The sequence below is a fragment of the Peromyscus eremicus genome, chromosome 23, assembly GCF_949786415.1.
Source record: "Peromyscus eremicus chromosome 23, PerEre_H2_v1, whole genome shotgun sequence".
In the NCBI taxonomy this organism is placed as follows: Eukaryota; Metazoa; Chordata; class Mammalia; order Rodentia; family Cricetidae; genus Peromyscus; species Peromyscus eremicus.
The window spans coordinates 18512790-18538769 of record NC_081438.1 but is presented as its reverse complement, the minus strand read 5'-3'; the positions used below and the strand labels follow the sequence as shown (position 1 = coordinate 18538769).

Here is a 25980-nt window from a genome sequence, read left to right as displayed (position 1 = left end):
CCATGTGCCAGACTGTATTTGGTGCAAAGGATTGACTGCCTCAAGACCCATACCCTAAGTAGAGGTTCGGAACAGAACATAAATCCTAATTTGCCCTCTATATGCCATGTCACAGATCCTCCAAGGCAGGGGGATCCAGGTAGGAAAAAAATCCAATGGTCATGGTGCCCCAGCCTCCTGGGGTCACCTGGCTTCACTTGGGAGGTGTGCTGTGACAAATGGTCTTGTGTGTGTGCGCGCGCTGGCGTCCCCAGCACCTCTACAAGGTCTCTTTTGGCAAGTTCTGCTGCTAGCATTCATTTGAGCCCCATTAATCCAAGAGCATACATGAGCGTGCACGCACACACACACACACACACACACACACACACACACACCACAGAGAGAGAAAGAGAGAGAGAGAGAGAGAGAGAGAGAGAGAGAGAGAGAGAGAGAGAGAGAGAATGAATATGAATTCGGCTGCCTCCCAGAATAATAAAGGCCACCCACTGCAATAAAAGCAACCTGTATAGCATTTGCTTATACCACACAACTCAATGACAACTCTGCTTGTCTCTGACACTTTGACAACCAATCCAGTGTTTTTATTTCCCATCAGGTAGATGTTAGGAACATAAGTGGTCCAGTGATTTACCCAGTAAGGAGCCACCTTTAAATCCCTAGTCACATGATTATATGATCAAAAAAACAATAGACATTTGTTAATCTCCAAAAGCCATGGATTTGACAGTTTTGTTTATCCTGACATTTATTGAGCACCAACTGTGTTCTGGGGGTTTTCAGTGCTGGGCATCCAGTCAACATGAGCTTTTAATCCCCATTGAACAGCGTCCTTGTTACCAGTGTGTACTTGGTGTGCACGTCCTGATTCTCATAGGGCTGACTGAGGAAATCAAACTTGGTGATGGATGGGGTTACTGCAGACAGAGGGTATGGAAGGGATGGGTATGTGAACTCCTAAGATGTCTTGCTATATGCCAGTGCTGTGGGGCCTCGGGTCATGGGGATGGTGAGTAACCTCTGTTCTTGTATCCAACAGGGGAGCTGCTGGATGGGCAGAGGGGCTTAGTGCCCTCCAACTTTGTGGATTTTATCCAGGACAATGAGTCACGGTTGGCTGGTACTCTGGGGAGTGAGCAGGACCAGAACTTTCTCAACCATTCTGGCATCAGCCTGGATCGTGACAGCATCCTTCACCTTCCCTCCCCAACTCACGTGGACTCGGGCATCACTGACAATGGTGGGGGGACTCTGGACATGAACATCGATGACATCGGAGAAGACATTGTGCCTTACCCTAGGAAAATCACCCTTATCAAACAACTTGCCAAAAGTGTCATCGTGGGCTGGGAGCCCCCCGCTGTCCCTCCTGGCTGGGGCACCGTGAGCAGTTACAACGTGCTGGTAGACAAGGAGACACGCATGAGCCTCCCCCTGGGGAGGAGAACCAAGGCGCTAATCGAGAAACTTAACACAGCCGCCTGCACCTACCGTATCTCCGTGCAGTGCATCACCAGCCGGGGCAACTCGGATGAACTGCAATGCACACTGCTGGTGGGCAAGGATGTAGTAGTGGCGCCATCCCAGCTGCGCGTGGACAACATCACGCAGATCTCTGCCCAGCTCTCCTGGCTGCCCACCAACAGTAACTACAGCCATGTCATCTTCCTCAATGAGGAGGAACTGGACATCGTGAAGGCAGCCAGGTACAAGTACCAGTTCTTCAACCTCAGGCCTAATATGGCTTACAAGGTGAAGGTCTTGGCCCAGCCCCACCAGATGCCCTGGCAGCTGCCACTGGAGCAGAGGGAGAAGAAGGAGGCCTGTGTGGAGTTCTCCACGCTGCCTGCAGGTGAGCCATTTCCTTATGGGGGGGGGGGGTGGTCTATAAGGAAAGGATGCCAGGGCTCACCCTGCATGGGTAGGGCAAGGCAAGAGGAGGTGACCATGGGAGTCTGTGTTATCCTTGAAGACCCCCCCCCCAAGTCCCCTGGGAAATTCAGAGCATGGGTGCCTGTTCATGAGTTTAGAGTTGGCTCTTGGATAGCATTTGGGGACAGGCCCTTAGCGCTTGATCTGTCAGGGGCTGTACTGTAATAGACAGGAGGGGAATGAGGCCATCTCTGGGACTGGAAAGCCATACCTTATACCTCATACCTCCTGCAACAACACAAGAGGAATCATGAGTTGAAGAGCCCATGCTTCTGATCCGGTCCCTTCTTTCTTGGTTTTGGTTATAAATAAATCCTTGCCGATGGACCGTACAAAAGATGAAGCAGTCTGTTGAGGCGGCCACAGGACAAACCTGTCTCTCTCCTCTGCCTTCTTTTTTTTTTTTTTTTAAAGATTTATTTATTATGTATACAGTGTTCTGCCTGCATGTAGGCCTGCATGCCAGAAGAGGGCACCAGATCTCACTCTAGATAGTTGTGAGCACGTGGTTGCTGGGAATTGAACTCAGGACCTCTGGGAGAACAGCCAGTGCTCTTAACCTCTAAGCCATCTCTCCAGCCCCCTCCTCTGCCTTCTTGGCTGTAACTGGGAGAGGTGTGCCGCCTTTCACCCTCTCCAATATTCTTGGGGACAGGGCACATCGGGCTTCTGGAGGTCTCCAGACAAGACCATGTGCTCTTGTGTTAGTGAGCTGCTGCCTCAGGCTCCTGGAGTGTTTGTGATGTTGGTGGCTGCTGTGTGCATCCTGGTAGGTTTCTGAGGCAAAGGCAGCCCACACAAGTACAGGGTATACACGTGCATATATACACTTGAGGGTGTTTGTATGCCCAAGAGAAGAATAAAAGACTAGATGGTGTCCTGTCAACTTGCTGTGAGTATCTTCAGAAAGAAGATGAGAAAATACGCCATGAAAACTTGGTCCCATCCGTGTACAGGTCCCTAGTTAAGGGACGATGTCAAGAAGTGCCCATTGGCTCTGTTACCCTGAAACTGTTTTTGTGACCTGCCTAGGAGGGATGTTCTGGAATTAAGGGTGAAATGAGTACCAAGTAAAGTAAGTGCTTGGTGAGAGAGGAGGAGAATGTTCCAGTTAGTATCTTCCCATGCAGCTATGAGTCCTTTACTTGCAACAGAGTTCTGATCTAAAAAAGTCTTGCCACTGGTTCATGGTTCCTGCCAATCACCACTGATTGCCTTGTTGCTGGATTCTGGCTGTGATGAATGAAAACTGCGGAATTGTTTATTGTTGGCCATTGGTTGCAGGAACTCTGTAACTATGTGTTCTAGTCACCTTTAACTGTCAACTTGACACAGCCTAGAATCATGTGAGAGGAGAGCCTTGAGGAGCTGCTTAGACCAGGCTGGTCAATGGGCGTGTCTGTGGGAGATTGTCTTGGTTGTTAATTGATGTAAGAGGGCCTTGCCCACTGTACGAGGCACCATTCCCTAGGCAGGTAGCCATAGGCTGTGTAGGAGAACTAGCTGAGTGTGAGCCAAAGAGCCAGCCAGTGATCAGTGTTCCCCCATGGCTTCTGCATCAACTTCCTGCTTGAGTTCTGCCATGAATTCTGTCAGTGATGAGATGTGACCTAGAAATATAAACCAAATAAACTCTTTCCTCACCCAAGTTGGGTTTTATTGTCAGTGGTTTAATCACAACTACAGAAAGGAAACTAGAGCATTGCTCTCCATCAGGGTTCAACACTTCCTTTCTCTCCCCAGTGTGCCCAGAGTTTTAGCAAGATTGAATTAAATTTTTAATCTTGATAATCTCTCCATCTATCAAGTCATGATTGTTCTTTATTCAGTTAATGTGGTGATTATGCTACTTTTGAATATCAAATAACTTGACACTTCTAAGGTTCTACTTGGTGTTTATGGGTGGATGAGCCTTGTTTTTAAATGGTTTGTTTTATTTTCAATTATGAGTATGTGTGTGTGTGTGGGTGCGTGTGTACACATGTGTGTTTGTATGGGTATGTGTAACACAAATCTTAAAAGATCTTATTATTAAATAAAAATCCAGAGCCAAATATTGGGGTGAAAGCTGAAAGATCAGAGGGCTAGAACAAGCCACAAGTTCTTACCACTAGGAAATCCTCAGCCCAAGAGAGAGCTACTTCCTGTATACTCACTCCTTTGTCCTTCCATCTTACTTCCTCTCTCCACTCAGCTATATCACTTCCTCTTTCTGCCCAGCTCTATCACTTCCTGTCTGTCTGTACAGACCTCCAGACATCTATGGTTAACTAGTACTGGGATTAAAGGCGTGTACCACCACACCTGGCTCTGTTCCCAGTGTGGCCTTGAGCTCACAGAGATCCAGATGGATCTCTGCCTCCCGAATGCCAGGATTAAAGGTGTGTGCTACCCCTGCCTGACCTCTATGCTTAATATAGTGACTGGCTTCGTCCTCTGATCCCCAGACAGGCTTTATTTGTTAGAGCATGAATAAAATATCACCACAGGCGTGTGAGCCATGTGTGTGCAATTATCCAAGGAGGCTAGAAGGGAGCATCAGATCTGAAGAAGCCAGTAGTTCAGGTGATTGAGAGCCACCTGATGTGATACTGGGACCTGGACCCGGGTCCTCTGGTAGAGCAGCAGGTGCTCTTAACCACTGAGCCATCACTCCAACCTCACTGGAGATTTTCCCATCCATGTTCACAAAGGATATTCATGTACAGTTTTCTTGTAATGTCCTTTGGTTTGGGTACCAGGCCTCTGCTGGGCTCATGTGGTGACTATGAGTCACCTGCAAGTGCCTAGGCAGGTTTTTTGTGGCATCACTATTATCTCCCGTTAACATTAGAGAGATGCAGTGGAAGCCACACAGACCCGTTGTTCTCTTCAAAGAACTGTTGCAAGTTTCAGGTTTAAGGGAGTTAAGGGATGCAGGGAAATTTAGCTTTTGTATCTTCTCACTTGTCAGTTAGGGTTAAGTACATCTTTTTCTTTAAGTTTATGATATAATTACATCATCCTTCCCTTCCCTTTCCTGCCTTCAAACCATCCCACATATCCCTCCCTGCTCTTTTTCAAATCCATTCTATTCTCCATTAATTGCTATTTCATGTTACATGTTATACACACAGAGAGACATGTATATGCATATATATGTGCATACACACACACATCCTAAATATGACCTGCTCAGTCTGTATAATGTTACTTGTATGTATGTTTTCAGGGCCAACCATTTGGCATCGGGTAACCAATTGGTGTGCGCGTCTCTGGGGAGACCATTTCTCCCACTCTCAGTGTTCCTGAGTTACCTGTAGTTCTTTGTGTAGAGTTGAGGCCTCATGGGCCAAGTGTGGGCATTCAAGGAATTTCCCTCCAGAGTCTCACTAAATAGTGCCAGCTGGTCTGGAACTCTTAGGAGATCCTCCTGCCTCTGCTTCTCTAGTGCTGGGATTAAAGGTGGGCGACACCATGCTCAGCTATATTATCCTATAACCGTCTTTGGATACACAGTCATGTCTCCTCTTGAATTCCTGTTGGAAACGTATGCTGTCTCACTTTTGTGATGGGAATTGCAACGCGTTTGTTACTTCATCGATGGATTCCAAGCTGAAGCTTTTGGCTTGGCTGGGTTCTGTTTTTTATGGCCTTCTATCACATTGTCCTTCTGTTGATTTTGGGCTTTACCTTGTTCTTCTCTTTTGGCTCATGTTTTTGAGATGAGATTGAGATAAATAACTGGAAACTGTTGTTTTCTAATATAAATATTTAGACACACAAACCTGTTTGTTATGTAACCACAGCTCTCAACATGTTCTCTTTCGCTGTTGTTAAGTGAAACATACCTGTTACCCAGGTAGAATCTTCATAACTCTAGTTATGAATAGGTTAGTTAGTTTCCAAATATTTGATGGTTAAAAGAGAAAGCACGCTACTATTACTTGTTTCCAATTTAATTGTTTCAGGGTTGGGCACAGTTTCTTGTGTGAGTCCTGTGGCAATGAAATCTACTATATAGATATTGTCTGCCCTGGTCAATATTCCTGGTATATTTCAAAGCAATATGTGTGCTGGGCTTCTGGAGAACACTGATCATGGTCACATAAAAGATATTTTTCAGTGCTTCATGTTCTCACTGGGTTTTGTTTGTCATTGTCTCTGTGGCAAGTCAGCTGTCCCTACTGCTGTCACCTTCAGAGTGCTTCTCAGAGAAGGGCTTTGGTTTTTCAAGCTCATTCTAAACACACTTTCCTTAGACAAAGGTCGCGCATGAGCCACCAGGGAAAAATGGACTCTGATCCAGGCTGAGTTTCTGAGACCTTAGTAACAGTAGAATAATACGGACCTGTGCCAGCAGGCCACAGGTATACACTAGAGTGAAGGATCTAGCTTCTAACACTGGGCAGCAGAGTGACTCTTCTGAGCCTTAGTTTCTTCATTTACAAAATGATGTTGGAGACGTCATTTATAATGTCATTATGAAATGACGTAGAGAAGTCCCAGGACTCTGGTGAGGGCCAAGTAATACAAAGCATGGGAAGTGCATAGGATGGCTGGCATGTGGACATTCCCCAATGAGTTGTATCCTTTTTTTGGAATGCCTTGGCCACCTCTGTGACATGTATGGCTTTCCTCTTGAGCTCATGTATACATTCCTTCCAAAATAAAGCCATCTGGATTCTCAGTCAAGAAGAGATGGGAAATTCTACCCCAAGTCTGGAGTAAAAAATGTTATGTCCCTGGTGTTCTGAGGGCAGATGGACTATACCTTACAGTCACTGGAATGGCTTGGAGACCTGGCCAGTACTTACCTATTACCTGAATTAGTGGCTCTAGACACATTTTTTTCCCTAAGACCCAATGAGCATGGTTCATGTGGTGTTAACCCACAAGGAAGCCACCAGTCTAGACCCTTGCAATATCTAGATCAGACTGGGCTCTTTTGACGTGAGTTTCCCCAGGTTCATAGTGTGGTCTCATGGGTGGTATGAGGTCAAGGGTTGCTGTCTCTAGAGTTTGATGATGAGGATGAAGAGAGAGTGGGTAACAGCCCTGAGGAGAAGGAGTAAGAGAGGTATGCAGAGGTATCTTTCCTCTGGAGCCATCTCAGACTGCTTGGCTTCCAAGTCCCTTAGCAGAGGGAGCTCCATTTAAATGGAGCATAAGAGCAGGCTTCTCAGAGGCAAAGTGGGGGCCCCTTCCTGGATGCAGGTGAATAAACACCAGGTCTGGGGAGCAGCACAGCGTGCCTAGGCATCTAACGGGATGCTTGCCTTCACTATCTACAATTTCCTGTTAGCGCTCTCTCCTCTGCTTTTCTCTCTGCTCTTCCTTGTCAACCGTACAGATGGCTCCATCCCCAGGTGTGACAGAGCAAGTGAAGAAAGGCCCAAGGACCATGCTCTGACTGCATCTGTCCCTTCTCTCCTTCCAGGACCCCCGGCCCCACCACAAGATGTCATCGTCCAAGCTGGGGCCACAGCCGCCACGGTTCAGGTCTCCTGGAAGCCCCCTGTGCTCACTCCTGCTGGGCTGTCCAATGGAGCCAACGTCACGGGATACGGCGTGTATGCCAAAGGGCAGAGGGTGAGTGAGCGTGGGGTGTGAGGCTCTACCCTGCAGGGGTAGGCTTAGGGAGGGAGGAGGGGACAGATGCCCAGGGGAGGATTTGAGAGTCTTCCAGCTCCAAGTCTCCACCAGCCTTCATGAGATCCCAGCTGGGTCTTCATTCTGGGGTTGTCTGCCACAAGTCGGAGTGAGGAAGTTCCATTCTATTTTGGTTCCTACCTGGGTCCAGTGTATTTGGTGGACTTATTGAGGCAACTCCATGTCGTTAAAAGGGAGGTTTATTTGGGGGTTTTACTTACAACAAGTAAAGGGATAGGTTACAGGGTCCGGGAGAGGTGAGGTGCAGTCCAGTGGTGTTCTCTGGAGAATTCTGCTCCGTCTACCTTCCAGCATCCAAAATTACCAGGAACCAAGAGAGCCGGCACATCCGGATCTCGGGTCTTAAGGGATCCTGTCTCGGCCCCAACTCAGGGGCAGGCCATAGATAGGCGTGACAGTTACCGGAAGCCTCAATGGGGGGTAGTACTTCCAGGTCAAAGGTGGAACAGTATCCTTTCTACCTCCCTCACCCCTGCCCTGTTCCACACAACATTGACACATCACCTCTGAATTCACCAGCATCAGGCTCCCAGGCAGTGACTGGCTTGCCCATTTTAACAGACTACCTGTTAGCAAGTTAAGACCCACCTAGGCAATCTTCCATTTGCAGGTGACCAGACCTGGACTCTGAGAAATAGCTGTATCTCTGGTGTCCCCGAGTAGAAAATCCACCATCTTAGCCTGCCGCCATTTCTGCACGTGCAGCAGAAATCCTACCCCGAGGAAGTCTTTAGAAAGCTTCTGTTTATCTGTTCACTGTTGTCTTCGTCAGGGTTCTTTATCACTGTGAAGGGACACCAGGACCACAGCAACTGTTATACAGGAAAACATCTCATTGGGGCAGGCTTACAGTTCAGAGGTTTGGTCCATTATCCCGCCATCATGTTGGGAAGCATGGTGGCACATAGGCAGACATGGTGCTGGAGAGGTAGCTGAGAGTTCTACATCAGGATCAACAGGAAGAAGGAAGAGAGAGAGAGAGAGAGAGAGAGAGAGAGAGAGAGAGAGAGAGAGAGAGAGAGAGAGAGAAACTGGTCTTGGCTTGAGCATCTGAAACCCCCAAAAAACCCACCTTTAGTGACACACTTTCTCTAACAAGGCCACACCTTCTAATAGTGCCACTCCCTGGTGACCAAGCATTCATACATATGAGCCTATGGGGGCCATTCCTATTCAAGCCACCACAACTGTTGCCACACCATTCTTCCCTCCGGTGACAGATTGGGCTGCTGGACTTGGGTGTGAGGTCCCCGGCCATTTCTCCCATGATTCACCTCTCGCAGGCTGCAGGCTTTCCCAGCGCAGGCTCCATGGTCTCTAAGGGCAGGTTTCACACACATCCAGGAAGTCCCCTTGCTCTACCCCCTCCTCCCCTCCCTCCAGCTGTGGCCATAAGCCAGGTCACCTTCAGATTCCTGCGGACCCCTGAATCTGATCTAGAGATGGAGGAAGAAGGCTATGCTTTGTTGCTCTCACAGATACCTGAGTCCTGGGCTCCCGGAGACTCTGGCTTGGCTAGCTCTGGGAGTGACTTGAGCCAGATGCTGAGCTCGAGACAAAAGGCTTTTCCTGCCAGGCATCTGGCTTCCGCAGAGGCCACTGCTGGGTCACCACGTGCTGACAGCCTGTGACATGTCTTTCTCTGTGTGCAGGTGGCTGAGGTCATCGCTCCCACAGCAGACAGCACGGCGGTGGAGCTGGTCCGGCTGCGAAGCCTGGAGGCCAAGGCCGTGAGTGTGCGCACCCTGTCTGCACAGGGAGAGTCCATGGATTCTGCCCTCGCTGCCATCCCCCCTGACCTCCTGGTGCCTCCAGCCCCCCACCCGAGGACTGCTCCCCCACCAAAGCCATTAGCAAGTGACCTGGATACCAAAGACCAACACCTGGGTCCCCACGTCAAAGTGGACGAGCCCTGGGAGCAGAGCCGGCCACCCGGCCCTGCGCATGGCCACATGTTGGAACCACCTGACATGCATAGCTCTGGCCCGGGCAGAAGGTCACCCTCACCCAGCCGGATCCTCCCTCAGCCACAAGGAGCCCCCGTGTCCACCACCGTCGCCAAGGCCATGGCCCGGGAGGCTGCACAGAGGGTGGCCGAAAGTAGCAGGGTAAGTTGTATCTAGCAGGTTCGTCCCTGTACTCTTGGGGTCGGGTATGACCTGTCCCTGTGCCTGGCCGATAGAAGCAGATCTACCAGAGAGTACTCCAGACCTCAGCCTAGGACTGTTGTCCTGAACCAGGCAGGGCCTGTTCTTTTATGACAACATCCCAGTCTGAGTACATGTATGTATGTTGGGGATAGGGGCTTTTGTTACTATGGAGATTAAGTAAGGTTAGGACACGCTCTCAAAGTGAGCAATGAGATATGCATTACTAAGTTGCCTATTGGGTACCCCTCCCCACCAGGCCTGTGGGAGTAGAGCCCAGGACTGAACTGGCCCAGGACCTTCCCATCTCTCCCAGGCAGCCACCTACCAGATGCCCAGATGTTTGGGGCAAACTCAAGTTTCTCCACCAAGGAGGTAGTGGGACGTACTGGCAGGATCCTCTTAGTGTCAGGTAGCTCTGTGGGTCTCACCATGATAGTGACCCCTGGGAATGTCTGCCCAGGCTGGGGGCACCCTCCTCCTGGGGCCCAGGTCAGGAGAGTGAGGATACATGGCCAAGGGTCAGCATTGGAGTTGCAGGTGCCTGGGAGGATGTTTCTACCACATGTTCCGCCCTGTGTAGCTCCACGAGAGAGCTCCCCTGACCGCAGGGCCCCAGAACCTTTTAGAAAACTAGAACATCAGATTGTCTATGACATCTGGTTTGTTCAACAGTGGCCACTGATACTTACAACACATACTCATGAACTTGAAGCCTCTGCTTGAAGGGTGCGCTGAGGCTCAGAGAGGCTGCAGCCAGGCCTGCGTTGGGATCACTGAGGGATGCTTATGGTTGAGAGATGCTTTTGGGGCAGAGAATCCCAGTACAGCTTCAGAGTGGATCCTGAAGAGCCCAGTGACTGTTAGGCTGGGCCAGAGATCCTTCCTGGGTTCCTGCTTCAATGTCACGATCACTGTGCAAAATAAAGCCAGGCGAAGCAAGCAATGGAGGAAGAAGTTTCCCACGGAGGTCTGTGGTTCCCTCCCGTGAAGCTCCGTGCGATTCAGACCTCATAGAGAGGAGACTCAGCTGGTCCTGGGAGCCTGGACCTCAAGGGAGCCACCTTCCAACAGCAGCCTAGAGTCATGGTCTTAAGGGGTCACGGCCCAGCATATTTCATGCATCTGCCCTGGGGGAGGTTGCAGGACTCCGTGTGTGAGAGGCCTCTCTGGGGTACCCCTGGGGATCTCCTTTCCTTGCCCTTCTCAGCATTTGAGGCCGGGAATAACAACAGTATGTGCTCCTGGGGTCCCCTCCAGCCCTTTCCCACACACCTGCTCATCTCGGTCCTTTTCGCTTTCCAAGTTAGAGAAAAGGAGCCTCTTTCTGGAGCGGAGCAGTGCTGGGCAATATGCCAACTCAGACGAGGAGGATGGCTACGCCTCCCCTGAGGTCAAGAGGAGGGGCACCTCTGTGGACGACTTCCTGAAAGGGTCGGAGCTGGGCAAGCAGGTGAGCACGCATACCCCTGTATCAGCCCTCGGCTGCCAGGGGCTTTAGCTGGATGCATAGGAGTTTGGAGTTATGAAGACATTGCCCATGTGTTCATATATGCATGTGTATGCCCACACGTCAGAGTATTTATGTACGCACATGAATTTGTGTATGCCCTTGTGTCTATTTGATATGTGCATGTGTGTGTGTGTATGTGTGTGCTTGTATATAAGTGTGTATGGTGTGTGTATGTGTTCCTGTTTGTGTATGTTCCTGTGTGTGTGCATGCTTCTGTGTGTACCTGTGTACATGAATATGTACATGTATGTGTTCTCATATGTGGACATGTGAAAATGTGTTTCTCTGTGTCTATGTGGGTGCACGTGTGTGTGTGTGTGTTTTATGCATGTCTGTGTATGCGTGTCTACTTGTCTGATATGAATGTGCCTAAGTATGTTTATTCATGTGCTCATATATGGTACCTGGGCACATGTGCTCATATGTGAGTACATGTGACTGAATTCCTATGATCATTGTGTACATGTTTATGTGCACTTGTGTATAGAGATGTGTGTGTGTGTGTGTGTGTGTGTGTGTGTGTGTGTGTGGACATGTATATGGATGTCAGCATGTGTTCCTATGCATCTATGTGTCTCTGTATGAGTATGTGTATTGTGATGAGTGTGCATGTAAGCATGTTCCTATGTGTGTTCTTTTTTTTTTATTTCTGAGACAGGGTTTCTCTGTGTAGCTTTGCACCTTTCCTGGAACTCACTCTGTAGACCAGGCTGGCCTCAAACTCACAGAGATCCACCTGGCTCTGCCTCCCGGGTGCTGGGATTAAAGGCACGTGCCACAACCACCGGCCCTATGTGTGTTCTTATATGTGGACATATATATGCACATGAGCATGTATCTGTGTGTGCCTGTACATACATATGCACATTTGTTTGCTTTATGACAGTTCTTTTAAAAGCCTCAGTGTACCCCGTGTGACCACTTGCCCTATCATGTCCTCTTGTGTGACACTGTAGAGACATGTACACATGAGTGTCCTAGCCCTCAGCCATCTGAACTGGCAATGTTGGGCTTGAGCCTTTGTTCAGCTAGTGATGTACAGAAGTGATAGGTTGGAAGTTGAGCATCATATGATGTGATGTATCAACACTGCTTGCTCTGTCTCCTCCAGAGTCCAGGATCCTCGAGCCTGTCAGAGTGGGGTGACCCATGCTGTCCCCTCTCTGCTGCTTAAGCAAAGTTGTATCTGGCTTTGTTTGCATACACTGTGCCCACATGGGCTGGTTACACGGGTTCTAAAAGTTGGCAAATACGAGTCCAGGACTCAGGGAGGGTAGCCTGGGAGCCTGTGGCATGTGCAAGATGTCCTATCAGGAGCTGGAGAAATAGCTCAGGGGTTAAGGATAGCTCTTTCAGAGGACCCAGGTTGGATTCCCAGCACCTACATGGTGGCTCATGATTGTCCATAACTCCAGTTCCAGGGGAGCCAATGCCTTCTTCTGACCTTCACAGGCACTAGGCACACATGCAGTGTACAGACATACATGCAGGCAAAAACGCCCACTACACATAAAAATAAAAACAAATAAATCGAAAAAAGAAGAAGTCCCATCTATGTTCCTTTTTGACCACAGCCGCACTGTTGCCATGGAGATGATTACCACACAGAGAGCAGCCGGGGGTCAGACCTGTCGGACATCATGGAGGAGGATGAGGAGGAGCTGTACTCAGAGATGCAGCTGGAGGATGGGGGCCGGCGCCGGCCCAGTGGTACCTCTCACAACGCCCTCAAGGTGAGCACTACGCTCATGACCGGGTGCCCCGAATCTGGGGGATGCTCCCTTCCGCCCCTTTGCTGGGATTGTTTCACGAGTACATTCAGGAGTTACATGCTGCTCCTGTCTGCCTTGCCAAGAGGGCTGGGTACTCGGGGGGGGGGGGGATCCACTTGGAACCCCTGGACACAGCCGCACTGCAGTGGGAATAGAATTATAAGCAACAAAACTAGCCTCAACCTTACATGCTCACATAGCAGGTGCAGCTTCTGGGTTAGTACTGAACCAGCAGTTCGGGGCTGGGCCACACATTCCTGTGTAAGGGGAGGAATCCATGGTGGGCTAGAGCCATGCAGCTGAGGCCAGAGGAGGCCTTGGATAGCACACTCCTGGGTCCATTACCGGAGCCCCATACCAGGAGAGAGTCCATACCATCCACCACTGGAGGTCTGAGATGGAAGGGTGGCTACTTCATGAGAATGGGGGTGGGGGTGGGGTGAAACCTGCAGGGCTTATTTCTGCAGGTGGGCATCATCTTGTACTATGATGGGCAGACGATAATGTGTATTACTGCAGTCTGCTCAGGGCCTCTATGGGGATCATATGGATGTTTTCCCCATAAAAGTCCTTGCAGGGGCTTTGGGGACCTCCATGTGGTCCTGCATGGTGTAGCTCACTTCGTTCCCTGTGACCCTCCCCCAGTGGGTCCCACACAGACCTCTTCTGAACCAGAGACTCCTCCTACCTGCCCCAGGCCATGTTCCAGAGCAAGAGTCACCTTGGAAGCGTTCATGGGTGGGTCAGGGAAAGGCATACACCTGTGCCTTCCACCTTCCAGACACTTCTCTGGACAGGGGAAGATATTTAGAAGCTGCCTCTCAGGAACTGCTTAACAAAGGAAGGGCCAGCAAGGGTGTTGCAAAGCTGGAGGGGTAGCCCATGTAGCTCCCACCCTCTTACAAACAGCCCAGCAGCGTCCTAGAGGAAGTGGGATCAGGGTAGCCACAGGTGTATGCCGCTCACCCACCGGGCTTCTTATAGGTGTGGGTTCCAAGGTTCTCCTAATAAACTGCCAGGGGCAGTTGGGAGCTGTGGCCGCATGAGACCCATAGTCCCATATTACAGTGACTGGCTAAGCCAAGCCAGGTTGTCCTGGAGGGACCAGGGCACATGACTCTTCATCTCCAACTGGCCCAGCTCACCTGCCTACCCCGTATTACCCTCTCTTTCAGCTATCATCCTTCACCTTCATAGTGCTCACCACACCTGAGCCAAACATCCTTGAATGTGGCGCGATAAAGGAGAAAGATCCATGAGTTAGTGGATCCGGGGCCCACCCACTCGTGTGGGCAGTGTCAGATGCATGCAGTAGACGGTACTAGGAGGAAACAACCTTCCCACGTGGTCCGAGGTGCCCACAGACCGGCGAGGAAGGGCAGCTGGCAAGGCCATCACGAGCACCCATCATAAGACGTACCCCCCAGATTTCAGCAGGGGATGAGAGCAGCTTTCCTCGAATCAGTCAAATCTCCCCAAAGGGGAGTATAGAGCAGGCAGTGAGTGGTTGACACCAAAAGATGCTTCTCGGAAAGAGACAGAGGCTGATGGCTGGAGCTGGCAGGGAATGGTGCACATGGAGACGTTGGCTAAAGCCGGAATGCAGGAGGGTTGGCGTAGTAACCTCAAGAGTGGTCAGCTCTGGGCCAGGTGCTGAGACCAGATGGGCCAGATGTGATAAATAAATAAATAAATCTCAGGTGCAGAGGCAGAGGATCTTGGTCCTTTGTAGGTACCAAGTAGGCACTAGGTCTGTTAAGGCAACGTTCATCAGAACACAGGTGTGCTTTAAAGGAATCTGGCTATTGCTTTAGCTAAGGGAAAAGTGGATGGCTGGGGTGCCAATGCTGGGAAGGAAGCAGTCCACAGGACTGGACAGGGACACTGTGTGGCTACCTCCAGCTACTCTGGGCACTCAGTGGCAGCTGTCCCCAGGCTGCAGGGAATCAGCCACAGTGGCAGACAAATTCCTCCACTACTCTCTGGGTAACTCATCAGCATAGGAGCAGGAAAGGGCCTGGGAGCATTGTGCTCTCCCATCCGGTCCACCCTTTCTCCCTCTGGCTCACCCGCATGGCGTCTGCTCCTGACGTCCCGCTGGCTCGTCTGTGTGCTGCCCCTCACCTCCTGCTCGGCACCCACCACGTGGCCCATTTGCTCCATCCCAGAGCCCCAGCAGGCATGCCGAAGGTCCCCACGAGCAAAGGCTGCCTCATGCTGCCCCCTGCCTCCCTGCCAAGACTAATTCTGTGTGTGTTTTCTCTTCTTCCTCTACCGCCTCATGTCTGGTCATACACCGCTCTCTCACACATGCTGTCCCCAAGGAATGCCATAAGGCTAGGAGCTTGGAAGGCGCTTTCCTGGAGCAGCCCGAGTTCCCCCAACAGCCCCACCGCAGTAAGAGACTGTTCAGTATCCCTGAGGTAGCTGAGGAGGACACGGAGCATGGCGAGCCGCTGCTCAGGCAGGGCATGGGGTCCTCCAGAGCCAGGGCCTTGTTGGCCATGCAGCGTGGGCCAGCGCGGTCCTGTTGGGGACATCCAGTCCTACAGGGATCCTGGCTCCCTGCAGAGCACAGGGGCCCGGGCATCCATATGGAGGATCTCTTTCTGGAAGACAGAGGTTGTCGGTTCAGCCGCTCGGCCACCAGGAGCCCGGACAGTGGTTTGGACTGTGGCAGTGAGGAGGAAGAGTCTCGATTTAGTTTCAGGAGCACCTCCATCAAATGCAGTCCAGGCCCTGGTCACTGTCCCTGTAGGAGAAGCCCGAGGCCCCTACTGGCCCGGAGGCGGACGCTGACCCGACAGAGCAGCATCGAAGAGGACTTTGGGGAGCAGGTGGACCCCAGTGACGTCATCAGGAGCGATGACCCCCAGCTCAGCCCGGAGAGGCCCGTGCCCAGGAGGGATGGCTGGGACGAGGCCAGCGACCACGAAGATTTTCGGGGTGTCTGGAGGAAAAGCCCAGCCATGCCCGACAGTAGGGCAGCTGAGCGGCTTGCACAACCTCCTCCCCGAGTGGCAGACGGCCCTTTGGTGTGTCAAGTAACCATCCTCCCCTGCGCGCGCGCTTGCCAAACCAATCCGAGCTCATTCTTTTGTTGGTTTTGCCTTTGGTTCGGGTTGCGGAGTGCATCCGGGGACTCTCTGGGCCGCTCTTCTCTTTGGTTCTCCCTGCATTTTTTTGATTTCTTCAGTCCCATTTGCTTCCCAGTTGCTTGACCATCCCGAAGGGTTTCTTGCTTTGGAGTTAACAATCTCCCCCACAGAATCAGCGATGGTTACGGCTGCTTTACTTAAAGGACAACTGAATCTAAGTTTTAATTAAGGGTTAGCTGAACTGCTGAATATCTAGAACTCGGGAAACACACACCCCTCCCCTCACCCCCTCCACACACACACACAAAATGATCCTTAGGGACTCAAGGAGGATGCTGGTGTGATCAAAGGCTTTTTGTCCTTGTTGTTTTGGCTTTTTAAGTTTTTCTTTTTCCTTTTGGCTTTCATCTATAACTGTCTAAAAATATGGAGAATAACCAGGGGAGAAACTCATTTTTATAAATTGTTTCTAAGGTCTTACTCACCCCCCAGTCTTTTTTCCCCTCTGTGTCTACCACACAGCAAGGGTTCATCCAAGGCTTCATACATCTCTGTAATTGTATCCTTTCTACAACGTCTGCCCCCCCCCCCCCGCTGTGCTCGACTGTCCTTGGGCACACAGGTGGGCCACCAGCATGGCGGCAAGCCGCCTCCTGAGCTGCTCACTCTGTGATGTGTCCACGCCAGGCGCTGCCTGTACCCCATGGTGTCCGCCCAGTCTCGCCCATGGCTATCGGCTCAGACACCTTGGCTCCTGTGTCCTGGGAATGGCCTCCACCAGCCTGATTCCTTGTGATCTGCTTCCTTTCAGTCAGTTCTGACTCCTAGTCCAAATGAGAGGTAGACATCTCTAGACAGGAGGTCTGTTCAGGCCCAGGTTAACCACAGAGCATGATCAAAGCTGATAGCATGCAGACATTGCCCTCTGAGTGTCCGGAACCCACCATACCCCTTCTGTCTGTGATGGACTTTGGGAACTATGGCAGTGGATCTCCGCTAGTGTCACATTTGGGGGTGGGATAACAAAACCAGAAGACTTATCTGCAATGGCGCCTAAACTGTAAATCATAGTCAGTTTGCTTCAGAAGATTTACCTTCAGGAGCAATAGCATCTACCAAAAGCTTCCTCCTATGACTCATTTTTACTACCAGCCCCACTGCGGTGTGTCCAGAAGGGACCCTGATGTAAAAAGCGGGGTCCTGGACCCAGCTGGCTTCTCCCCTGGGTCACTCAGCTAACCTTTCAGTTAAAAGCTACGTTTAGTTGCCTTTAGTGCTTTTGCTTCCAATCCGGATTGATTTGGCTTTAACTCCTCCTTTCTTTTCCAAGGCCGACCAGACCTAACCACGGGATTCTTTTGGGTCTAGATTTTAGGAAACTCCGCTTTGATGGGGCGAGGAGACCGGATGGATCACGTGAGCCGAAGGTATCCTCACGGTGGCGGAGGTCCTCAGAGACACCGGCCGACGATGGCTCCATCCATTGGTTAGTGACCTGATCCGTATCATTCACTTTCTGTCCACCACCTGAATTAAAAACAAGGCAGGGGTCACACATGAGGACTTTGGTCCCCGTGACAAATGTCTGAGAAAAATAACTGAAGAGATAAAGGACAACAGGACTCACAGGTCAGGGTTCGATCCATCATGGCAGGGATGGTGCGGGAGGAGAGGGGCTCACCTTGTGATAGTCACCGTTGTGGGGGAGGGGAGGGGAGTGGTTCACCTTGTGATAGCCACCGTTGTGTGTGTGTGTGTGGGGGGGGAGACCCAGAGAGAGTGGGGAGAGGAGGAGGAGGAGGAGAGAGAGAGGACAAAATGCTGCGTCTCCTGGCTTTATCTTTCCTGCCCCTACTCCATCAACCCTAGCCCCTGGCATGGTGCCTCCCAGATTCCCACATGGAGGACACCATTCTTCCTTCCTGCTAAATCCTTTCTGGACCCACACTCAGACATACTCAAGAGATGTGCTTTAGGAATTTTCTGAAGGGAGGGGGGGAGAGAGAGAGGGGGGGGAGAGAGAGAGAGAGAGAGAGAGAGAGAGATTGAGTTGATTATATACCCCAAATATTCCACACGAGCTCCAGGTAAGTCAAGTCATCTGCGTGCATAGGCCACATTGGTGCAGGTCTTGGGAACACTTGGAAGCTAGAAGTGTCCCCAAGATCAGTGCCCCATCCACCGCTGCCCCTGCACCTCACCATCCATTCCAGTTCCATTACCTCCACCCACTGCATGACAGCTGGGCTTCCTTCTCTCACAAACCATTCGGGATTCTGCCAGTGGTGCCCAATGCTGTCATTTGGTGATTGTTACCAACTCATGCTAAGGGTGGTTGCAGGTCGTGGGCAACAGCTGCCCCTGGCGTGGAATCATGCGGACAGGAGTTCTAAGAAGTGGTGTTCATGAGGCAACAGGGAAGGGGAGGAGCCAAATAAACCAGGCTTTTGTGAATACACACCATACACACACATACACACACACACACACACACACCATACACACACATACACACACACCATACACACACATACACACACATACACACACACACATATACACACACACACACACCATACACACACATACACACACACACCATACACACACATACACACGCACACATACACACAGGCATGCACGCATGCACGCACGCATGCACACACACCACAGCAGAGACGCTAAGCAGGAATGGCTGGAGACAATACCGGGTTCGCCACGTCAGAGAGGAAGAAAATCTGCTTAGGTGACCCAAGTTGGAAAGGATTCAAATCACTGTGAGCAAGAAGTGTTGGAACACGGCTCTTTCCCCAACCCCAAGAGAAAGCCACACAGCCGTAGGCATCCTTTCTGGCCTTCATCCTTCTGCAGTGGCAGGGAAGCATTTACTTTTGCAGCCCTACAATCTTCATGAGGCATCTGTTTTACCCTTAAAGATGTCATAGAATGTTGGATATCCTCGGCTGGTTGTATTTGCAGCTGGTGGAGTGTGAGGCCTCAGATTCCATCCCCATACTCACATTGACAAAATATCCCACACACCACCACCCCACTAAACCCCACCCAACCACCACCACCACCAAAACCTGTTTTCAGTGATCCAGAAGATAGCAAGAGGTGTGTGGCCAGACTCAGAAACCGCGGACCCCAAGATAGGAGATCAGCGCAGGGCTCTGTGCTCCAATCCTAGTGCCTGGCCTACCGACCTGGACCAAGTGAGCAGAAATGAGTCTGGGCTGTCCCAGGTGGTGGGACTTCTGTCCTGAGGCTTGAGAGCCAGGGCTGGCTCACTCAAGGCTCAGCTCATGCCCTGCTAGCCAAGGTGGCTGTCCAGTCTCAGTGTTATTGTTTGACAGATGAAGGGCACAGCTCTGCTGGAGATGTCACATGGCCAAATAAACAGGCCTTTGTGGCTCCCATCACCACCCCACCACTCCAAGCAGAGACATCACAAGCAGGAATGGACATTTCTATGGTCACTGAGATATATGTCATGTAAGGAGTTAGGGCAGGATTTCTATTCTAATCACCTAGCAAGTCAGAGATGGAAAAAAGGAAAGACAGGGATATTCCATGCTCACAGACATGTCAGGCGTCCTTGTCACTGGGGACAGGCTGCACTGTCCTGTCAGATACCCTTGTCATTAAGAGCCAAGGACAGCCTTTACTGTCTTGGCTGGGACCCTTGTCATTGAACCTTCTGCAAGGTTTATCTGGATTCTTTTTTTTTTTTTTTTTTTTTTTTGGAGGGAGACAGGGTTTCTCTGTGTAGTTTTGGTGCCTGTCCTGGAACTCTCTCTGTAGACCAGACTAGCCTCAAACTCACAGAGATCCTCCTGGCTCTGCCTCCCGAGTGCTGGGATTAAAGGAGTGAGTCACCACCGCCCGGCTGGTTTGTCTGGATTCTTAAGGTGATGAACACAGAGGCTGCAGGCATGTGGCTGGCCCCAAAGAGAGTAATGCTGTGGAACAAAGATCACATCCTTCACCCTAACACTTGAAAGAGCATGAGCCATGCCTTGCCTCTTCTTAGTTCTTATAGCTACCCAAGAACCCATGTGAAAAACATAATTTAAACCCAGCACTTTGCATGGTGTACGCATGTGTGGAACCACAGCCCTAAGTGCTTGTTGAAGACCTCAGAAGAAACCATCCATGGGATAGGTCTGTCACTCACCAAGAAGAACACAGGCAGGTGGGCTAAGGAGTCAGTGATTAACAGTCAGGGGTCAGGGGTCAGAGGTCAGAGGACATGTTCATCTGGCCCTTAATTCTCTTTTAGTGTTAAAATAGTAGCAATTAGGGTCTGGAGAGATGGCTCAGTGGTTCATAGCAGTTGTTGTTCTTGCAGAAGACCTGGGTTCATTTTCCGGCATCCACATGGCGGCTCACAACCACCTGTAACTCCAGTTCCAGATGATCTGTCGCCCTATTCAGGTCTCCACATACACATGGTGCACATGCATGCATATAAAATTGTAGCTGGAGTTTTCTCTCTGGGTCCCGCCAAGCCCTGGCAGTCCCTTAACCCACTTATAAAATAAACATGCAGATGCTTACATTATTTAAACTGCTTGGCCATTAGCTCAGGCCTATCATTGTCTAACTCTTACTCTTATATTCAGCCCATTTCTATTAATCTATACTTTGCCACGTGGCTCATGGCTTACTGGTACATTACATCTTCCTTGTCCTGGTGGCAGCTCCAGGCAGTCTGCTCCTTCCCTTCTTGTTCCCTTAATTCTCCTCTCTGTTAGTCCCACCTATACTTCCTGTCTGGCTACTGGCCAATCAGTGTTTATTTATTAACATATTTGCCATACAGAACATCCCACAGCATAAAATACAAGATAAAAATTTAAAAAACATTAGCAATTAGTATTTTAGAAACCTGCTCTATTCCAAAAGCATCCATTTTTCTTTCCTAGGGGTAATGAAGTCTTTATATCATATTTTCCTGGGTCTATTTTTAATAGACAGTGGAGCCTCAACTAAGTAAAATATGGTGGCTATTAATAATCTGATTTCTAAAACTAATATTAAGTAAGCCATGTTCTGCATGATTTAGGTTCCTTGCCCCCCCCCCCCCCCGTCTAAACTAATGACACCAGGGTCCTTAGTTCACTCTCTGTTTCCAAAGACATTTAATTGTGCTTAATTTTTTTTCCTCAGGAATTTTTGGCCTTTGGGTTAATCTTACTGACCTGACCCATTGAATGCAAGGCTTGGGCCGGTAGGGAGGGTGTCACCTTCTTGAAAATGAATGGCATCACCCATCTGAGTGTAATGGAGTTGGTCTTACTAATCAACTTGGAATCTCTCTCATTGTTTCCCATTCTCCTGGTAGTTTGGGGGGAAATGGCACATCCCGCATCCACAGGACATGTTGAAAGTTGAACACTAGCTGGACCAAGTCCAGTCCTTCAAAAGAGTCCATCCCTGCCAAGAAAATGTTACACACTGTAGATAATATCAGACATTTAGGTGAGATGCATGGCACATGTGGGTAAGCTGTTCCTGAGCGAAGGCACTCCTGTGTATCCCGGAGGATGTAATGGTGTGGTCCAGGGGAAGCTGGCCATAGGCCTCTGTCCTTAGGGTCACACTCAGCTCCTGGCCACAGAGGCTTGCTAGCCACAGAGGTACCACATAACACAACCCAGAGAAGCACAAAGAACAGACACCAAATGCTGGTTTAGGCCACATCCGGAAGTTCCCATCCCTGTGCTGTTTCTATAGCTGAAACTTCTCCAACCAGGTGGCATGACAGGGAGCTAAGCTCCTCTTGCATACCTCAGCTAGGTCCCAAGTGGGGCCTCACAGCTGCCTCTGGTTCCACACATCATCCTGTAAGAGCGACTGTGGGAGTTCTCACGCCTGCCTGCCAAAACCACAATGAAGAAATTAACAGATCAGGCTGTAGAGGATTTTGTCCAAGCACAAATTAAAGGGAACTTTGTTTTATTGTAGTTTAGGTTCTTAGAGTTACTGAATATTATTTATAAGCACATACATATACACCATGTTTTAATTAAGATTTGTCTTTATGTGTATTATTAGCATTCATTATGTCTGTGCTCCATGTACATGCGGTGTCTGTGGAGGCCAGAAGAGGGCGCCAGATCCCCTGGAACTGGAGTTACAAGTTGTTGGGAACCTGGGTGCTGGAAACTGAACCCAGGTCTTCTGCAAAAGCAGCCAGTGTTCTTAACCTCTGAGCCAACTCCCCAGCCCTCAAGGCATGTTTACAATACACGAACAAGAAAGGGACAGAAGCCAGGACAAGAAGACAGCAGTACAAATGGTTTGTACCCTAGGGTACAAATGGCTTCAGAGAGACAGTATGGTGTGGGGGTTTCTCAATTTCACCTCATTTTAAAATCTGGAATATTTCACTTCTTTTCCCCTTAGACTTTGTGACACGGGACAGGTAAACATTATGTATATTTGGGGACTGGGAAATGGCGACTGTGGAACCATGGGGTGATGACCAAGTGTGAGGACCCCTTCCTAGTGCAGGTGTGCATCTTTAAATCATCATTATTTGGAGGGCGAAGAAGCCACCTCTTTGGTGTTCTCTGTCCACCTATGTCGTCCCCCAAGTCACAGGCTAGAGATAGCTGTCGGGTCAGGTTGATCTCCCAAGCCGCTCTTCCTCCTGCCAATTCCAGTTTCTGGCCAACTCACAGGATCGGGACATTACCTGGCCACAGACTATTGCAGCAGTTCTCAACCTGTGGGTGGCGACCCCTGTGGGGGTGTCGAATGACCCTTTCACGGGGTCGCATATGAGATATCCTGCATATCAGATATTTACATTATGATTCATAACAGTAACAAAACTACAGTTATGAAGTAGCAATGAAATAATATCATGGTTGGAGATCACCACAACACGAGGAACTGTATTAAAGGGTCACAGCATTAGGAAGGTTGAGAACCAGTGTTCTATTGTCTCCCTCTCTATGAAATGCATGCCTGTGTACATGTGTGTGCAAGTGTACACAACTGGCCTCTGGATTTCAGGTTCTGCATTCTCAGATTTGACCAACTATACAGAGAAAGTATCTGAAGAACACTTTCACCTGTCCCAAACATACACAGACTTTTCTTTCTTTATCACAACTCCCTAAACTACGGAACAGCCAAGCATTGACACTGTACTGAAAATGCCCTGGAGCCAGCTAAAGTGTCCAAGGAGGGTTGGGGGGATGGCTACAGAGATGGCTCAGTAGTTAAGAGCATGTATTACTCTTCCAGTGGACGTCTGACCCCAGAAACTGCATCAGGAGACTCACAACCACCTGTAACTCCAGCTCCTGGAGGACCCGGCTCCTCCAGCCTCGGAGGCACCTGCACTCACGTGCACATACCTATGCATAATTAAAAATAAATCCTCTTTTAAAAGTGTCTGAGTGGGGAGTGCCAAAGGTGCTATTTGTCATCATTTTAAGGGGGCAGGATCATTGTGGAGTTCAGTGTCTGCATGAGGGGAGTCTGCAATAAGCATCATGTGGGTATAGCTAGACAACCACACACCTCATGGTATCAAGTCACACACACACACAAACACACACACACACACACACATACTCACACTCACACACACATTAGGATTTTAAAAAATCACAATTAGATAGTGAAAAAGCATTAGTTCCCCTCCATGGAGGTTGTTTCTGCCGCTGGTTAAACATTCAGAACTGGGAGAATAGCGCTGTCAGCCATTTTGAACTCTGAGATGCGAGTGAGTGGTAAATAAATGTATAGTTAGCCTTGTGTTCTGCTGAGGACCCAGGAAGCATCTCCCGAGGGTCGCATCCGCACTCTGAGGGGACCGAACACCTATGCTGACAGAGCCACTGACTCAAGGCTTCTTGCTACCACGGCTTCCGCTCACAGTATGGCTTTAGTGTGGAGTGAGGTCCTGTTCTGAAGCTATCACCTGCTTCAGCACTCCACCTCTAGGGGATTTCTGGCCCCATGGCGAGCCCAAACAGACAAAGATGAGCACTCAGGGCTGTCCTTTCCACAGATGCACCCCTGAGCTGTTCCACAGGGTGTCACATGACCCCTGTGCTCTGTCCTTTGCATGCTCTAGATGAATACACCGGGCGAGACCGCCTTTCTCCGGACTTCTATGATGAGTCGGAAACCGACCCTGGTGCTGAGGAGCTCCCGGCCCGCATCTTTGTGGCACTGTTTGACTATGACCCACTCACCATGTCCCCGAACCCTGATGCTGCAGAAGAGGAGCTTCCCTTCAAAGAAGGACAGATCATCAAGGTAGTGATGGCTGCTGTGGTGTCATGGAGGTGGGGGGGAGGGGCGGGGGCAGAGACGGGGGGGGGGGGGGGATGGGGCGGTGCTTGTACAAGCAGGGGCAGTAGTAGCCCTTTAGTCTCAAGGGCTGTTGGAGGAGATGGCTCAGGGCTGTGAAAGCCTTGAATATAGGACAGGCCTCTACTCCACCTAGGAAAAGGGCCACTGCCTTCACCTGTCAGACACATTACCTGCATGCCTAAGTGTGTCTCGTGTACTACGTGTGCAATCAGAGCCTATGCTTACAGACCCTGAATTTGAAAAGCACAGGTTTCCGTGTCTGACCAACAAAGGGGAGGGGAGAGAAGACGGGGAGCCATGGTCACGGGGCCAGTGGACCTGTGACTGATGCAGGTGAAGGGTAGGCTCTGAAAAGTGTGTTCTGAGCAGTTTTGACTTTAGGTGACTCTGCCATTGGTGGGGCTGATGTATGGCTGAGCCAGCCTATCAAAATGCTTTACTTACTTCCCCAACCCCCTCACCCCACCCCCACGCCCCACCTCACCCTACCCCCGTCGCCATGGCTCCAGGTATATGGAGACAAAGATGCAGATGGCTTCTACCGTGGGGAGACCTGTGCCCGGCTTGGCCTCATTCCCTGCAACATGGTCTCCGAGATCCACGCGGATGATGAAGAGATGATGGACCAGCTGCTGAGACAAGGCTTCCTCCCTCTGAACACACCCGTGGAGAAAATAGGTGAGTGCAGTCCCTCAGAATCTGCTGTGCTTACACTTTTTGCAGCAGTCCATAGCATGGGGGTGGGGGTAGGGGGAAGGCGGGGAGTTGCACACACACACACACACACACACACACACACACACACACACACACACCACGTGTCTGATGGAGGAAGTGCAGCTAAAAGTCTTTGCTTTGGGGAGGAAAGGGTTTATTTCACCTTACAGTCCGCAGGCCAGCATTGAGGGAAGTTATGGCGGGACCTGAGGCACAGAGCATAGCGGACCACCGCGAACTGGATGGCTCAGCCAGGTTTCTTTACAACTTAGTACCCAGGGGTGTCACCGCCTGCGGACGGCTGTTCCCCACCCCTACTTGAATCATCAATCGAAACAGATGCCCCCACAGACTTACAGACCAGTCTGATGGAGGCAAGTCCTCAGTTGAGGTCCCTCTCCCCAGTGTACAGTTACGTTAATAAAAGGTCAGAGGTCTCTCTGGAGAAGGATGGGAGGAGGGCTGACTGTAAAATTGGTCATAACGTGGCCCTTCCTCGTGAGACCTGCCTTCCCTTTAAGAGGCTTTGGATCAGTCATTAGCTCAAGTCTGGAAACCGGTGGATAGGCTGTGATGCTTTGTTAGTATGACCCAATATAGCCTTTCTTTCATTTGTTTTAGAGTTTTTCTGCTTATACAGATCAAACAAACTGGGCGGGCTTATCTACTTCATTCCAAAAAACACCGTGATTAATTAGCCTGTCCCCAAAGTCAGGCTATTGTAGGCATTGTTTTGCCTGTGCTGTCCATTATGGTAACTGTGCTCACTTGCCTTTGGTGATTCGATGCTGCCACCTGGCCATGCTACT

The 25980-nt window shown here is 50.2% G+C and overlaps 1 protein-coding gene across 1 annotated transcript in view; it reads left to right on the top strand.

The window, feature by feature from the left end:
• The window catches only part of Rimbp2 (RIMS binding protein 2), a 78388-nt gene that overhangs the window by 40576 nt on the left and 11832 nt on the right, over nucleotides 1-25980 (top strand). The window contains exons 8-16 of the mRNA XM_059249516.1: nucleotides 1040-1852; nucleotides 7352-7503; nucleotides 9237-9692; nucleotides 11038-11184; nucleotides 12819-12977; nucleotides 15341-16051; nucleotides 17483-17600; nucleotides 24213-24397; nucleotides 24964-25132. Coding sequence (XP_059105499.1) covers nucleotides 1040-1852; nucleotides 7352-7503; nucleotides 9237-9692; nucleotides 11038-11184; nucleotides 12819-12977; nucleotides 15341-16051; nucleotides 17483-17600; nucleotides 24213-24397; nucleotides 24964-25132 — 2910 coding nt within the window. The remainder of the gene's footprint in view (nucleotides 1-1039; nucleotides 1853-7351; nucleotides 7504-9236; nucleotides 9693-11037; nucleotides 11185-12818; nucleotides 12978-15340; nucleotides 16052-17482; nucleotides 17601-24212; nucleotides 24398-24963; nucleotides 25133-25980) is intronic.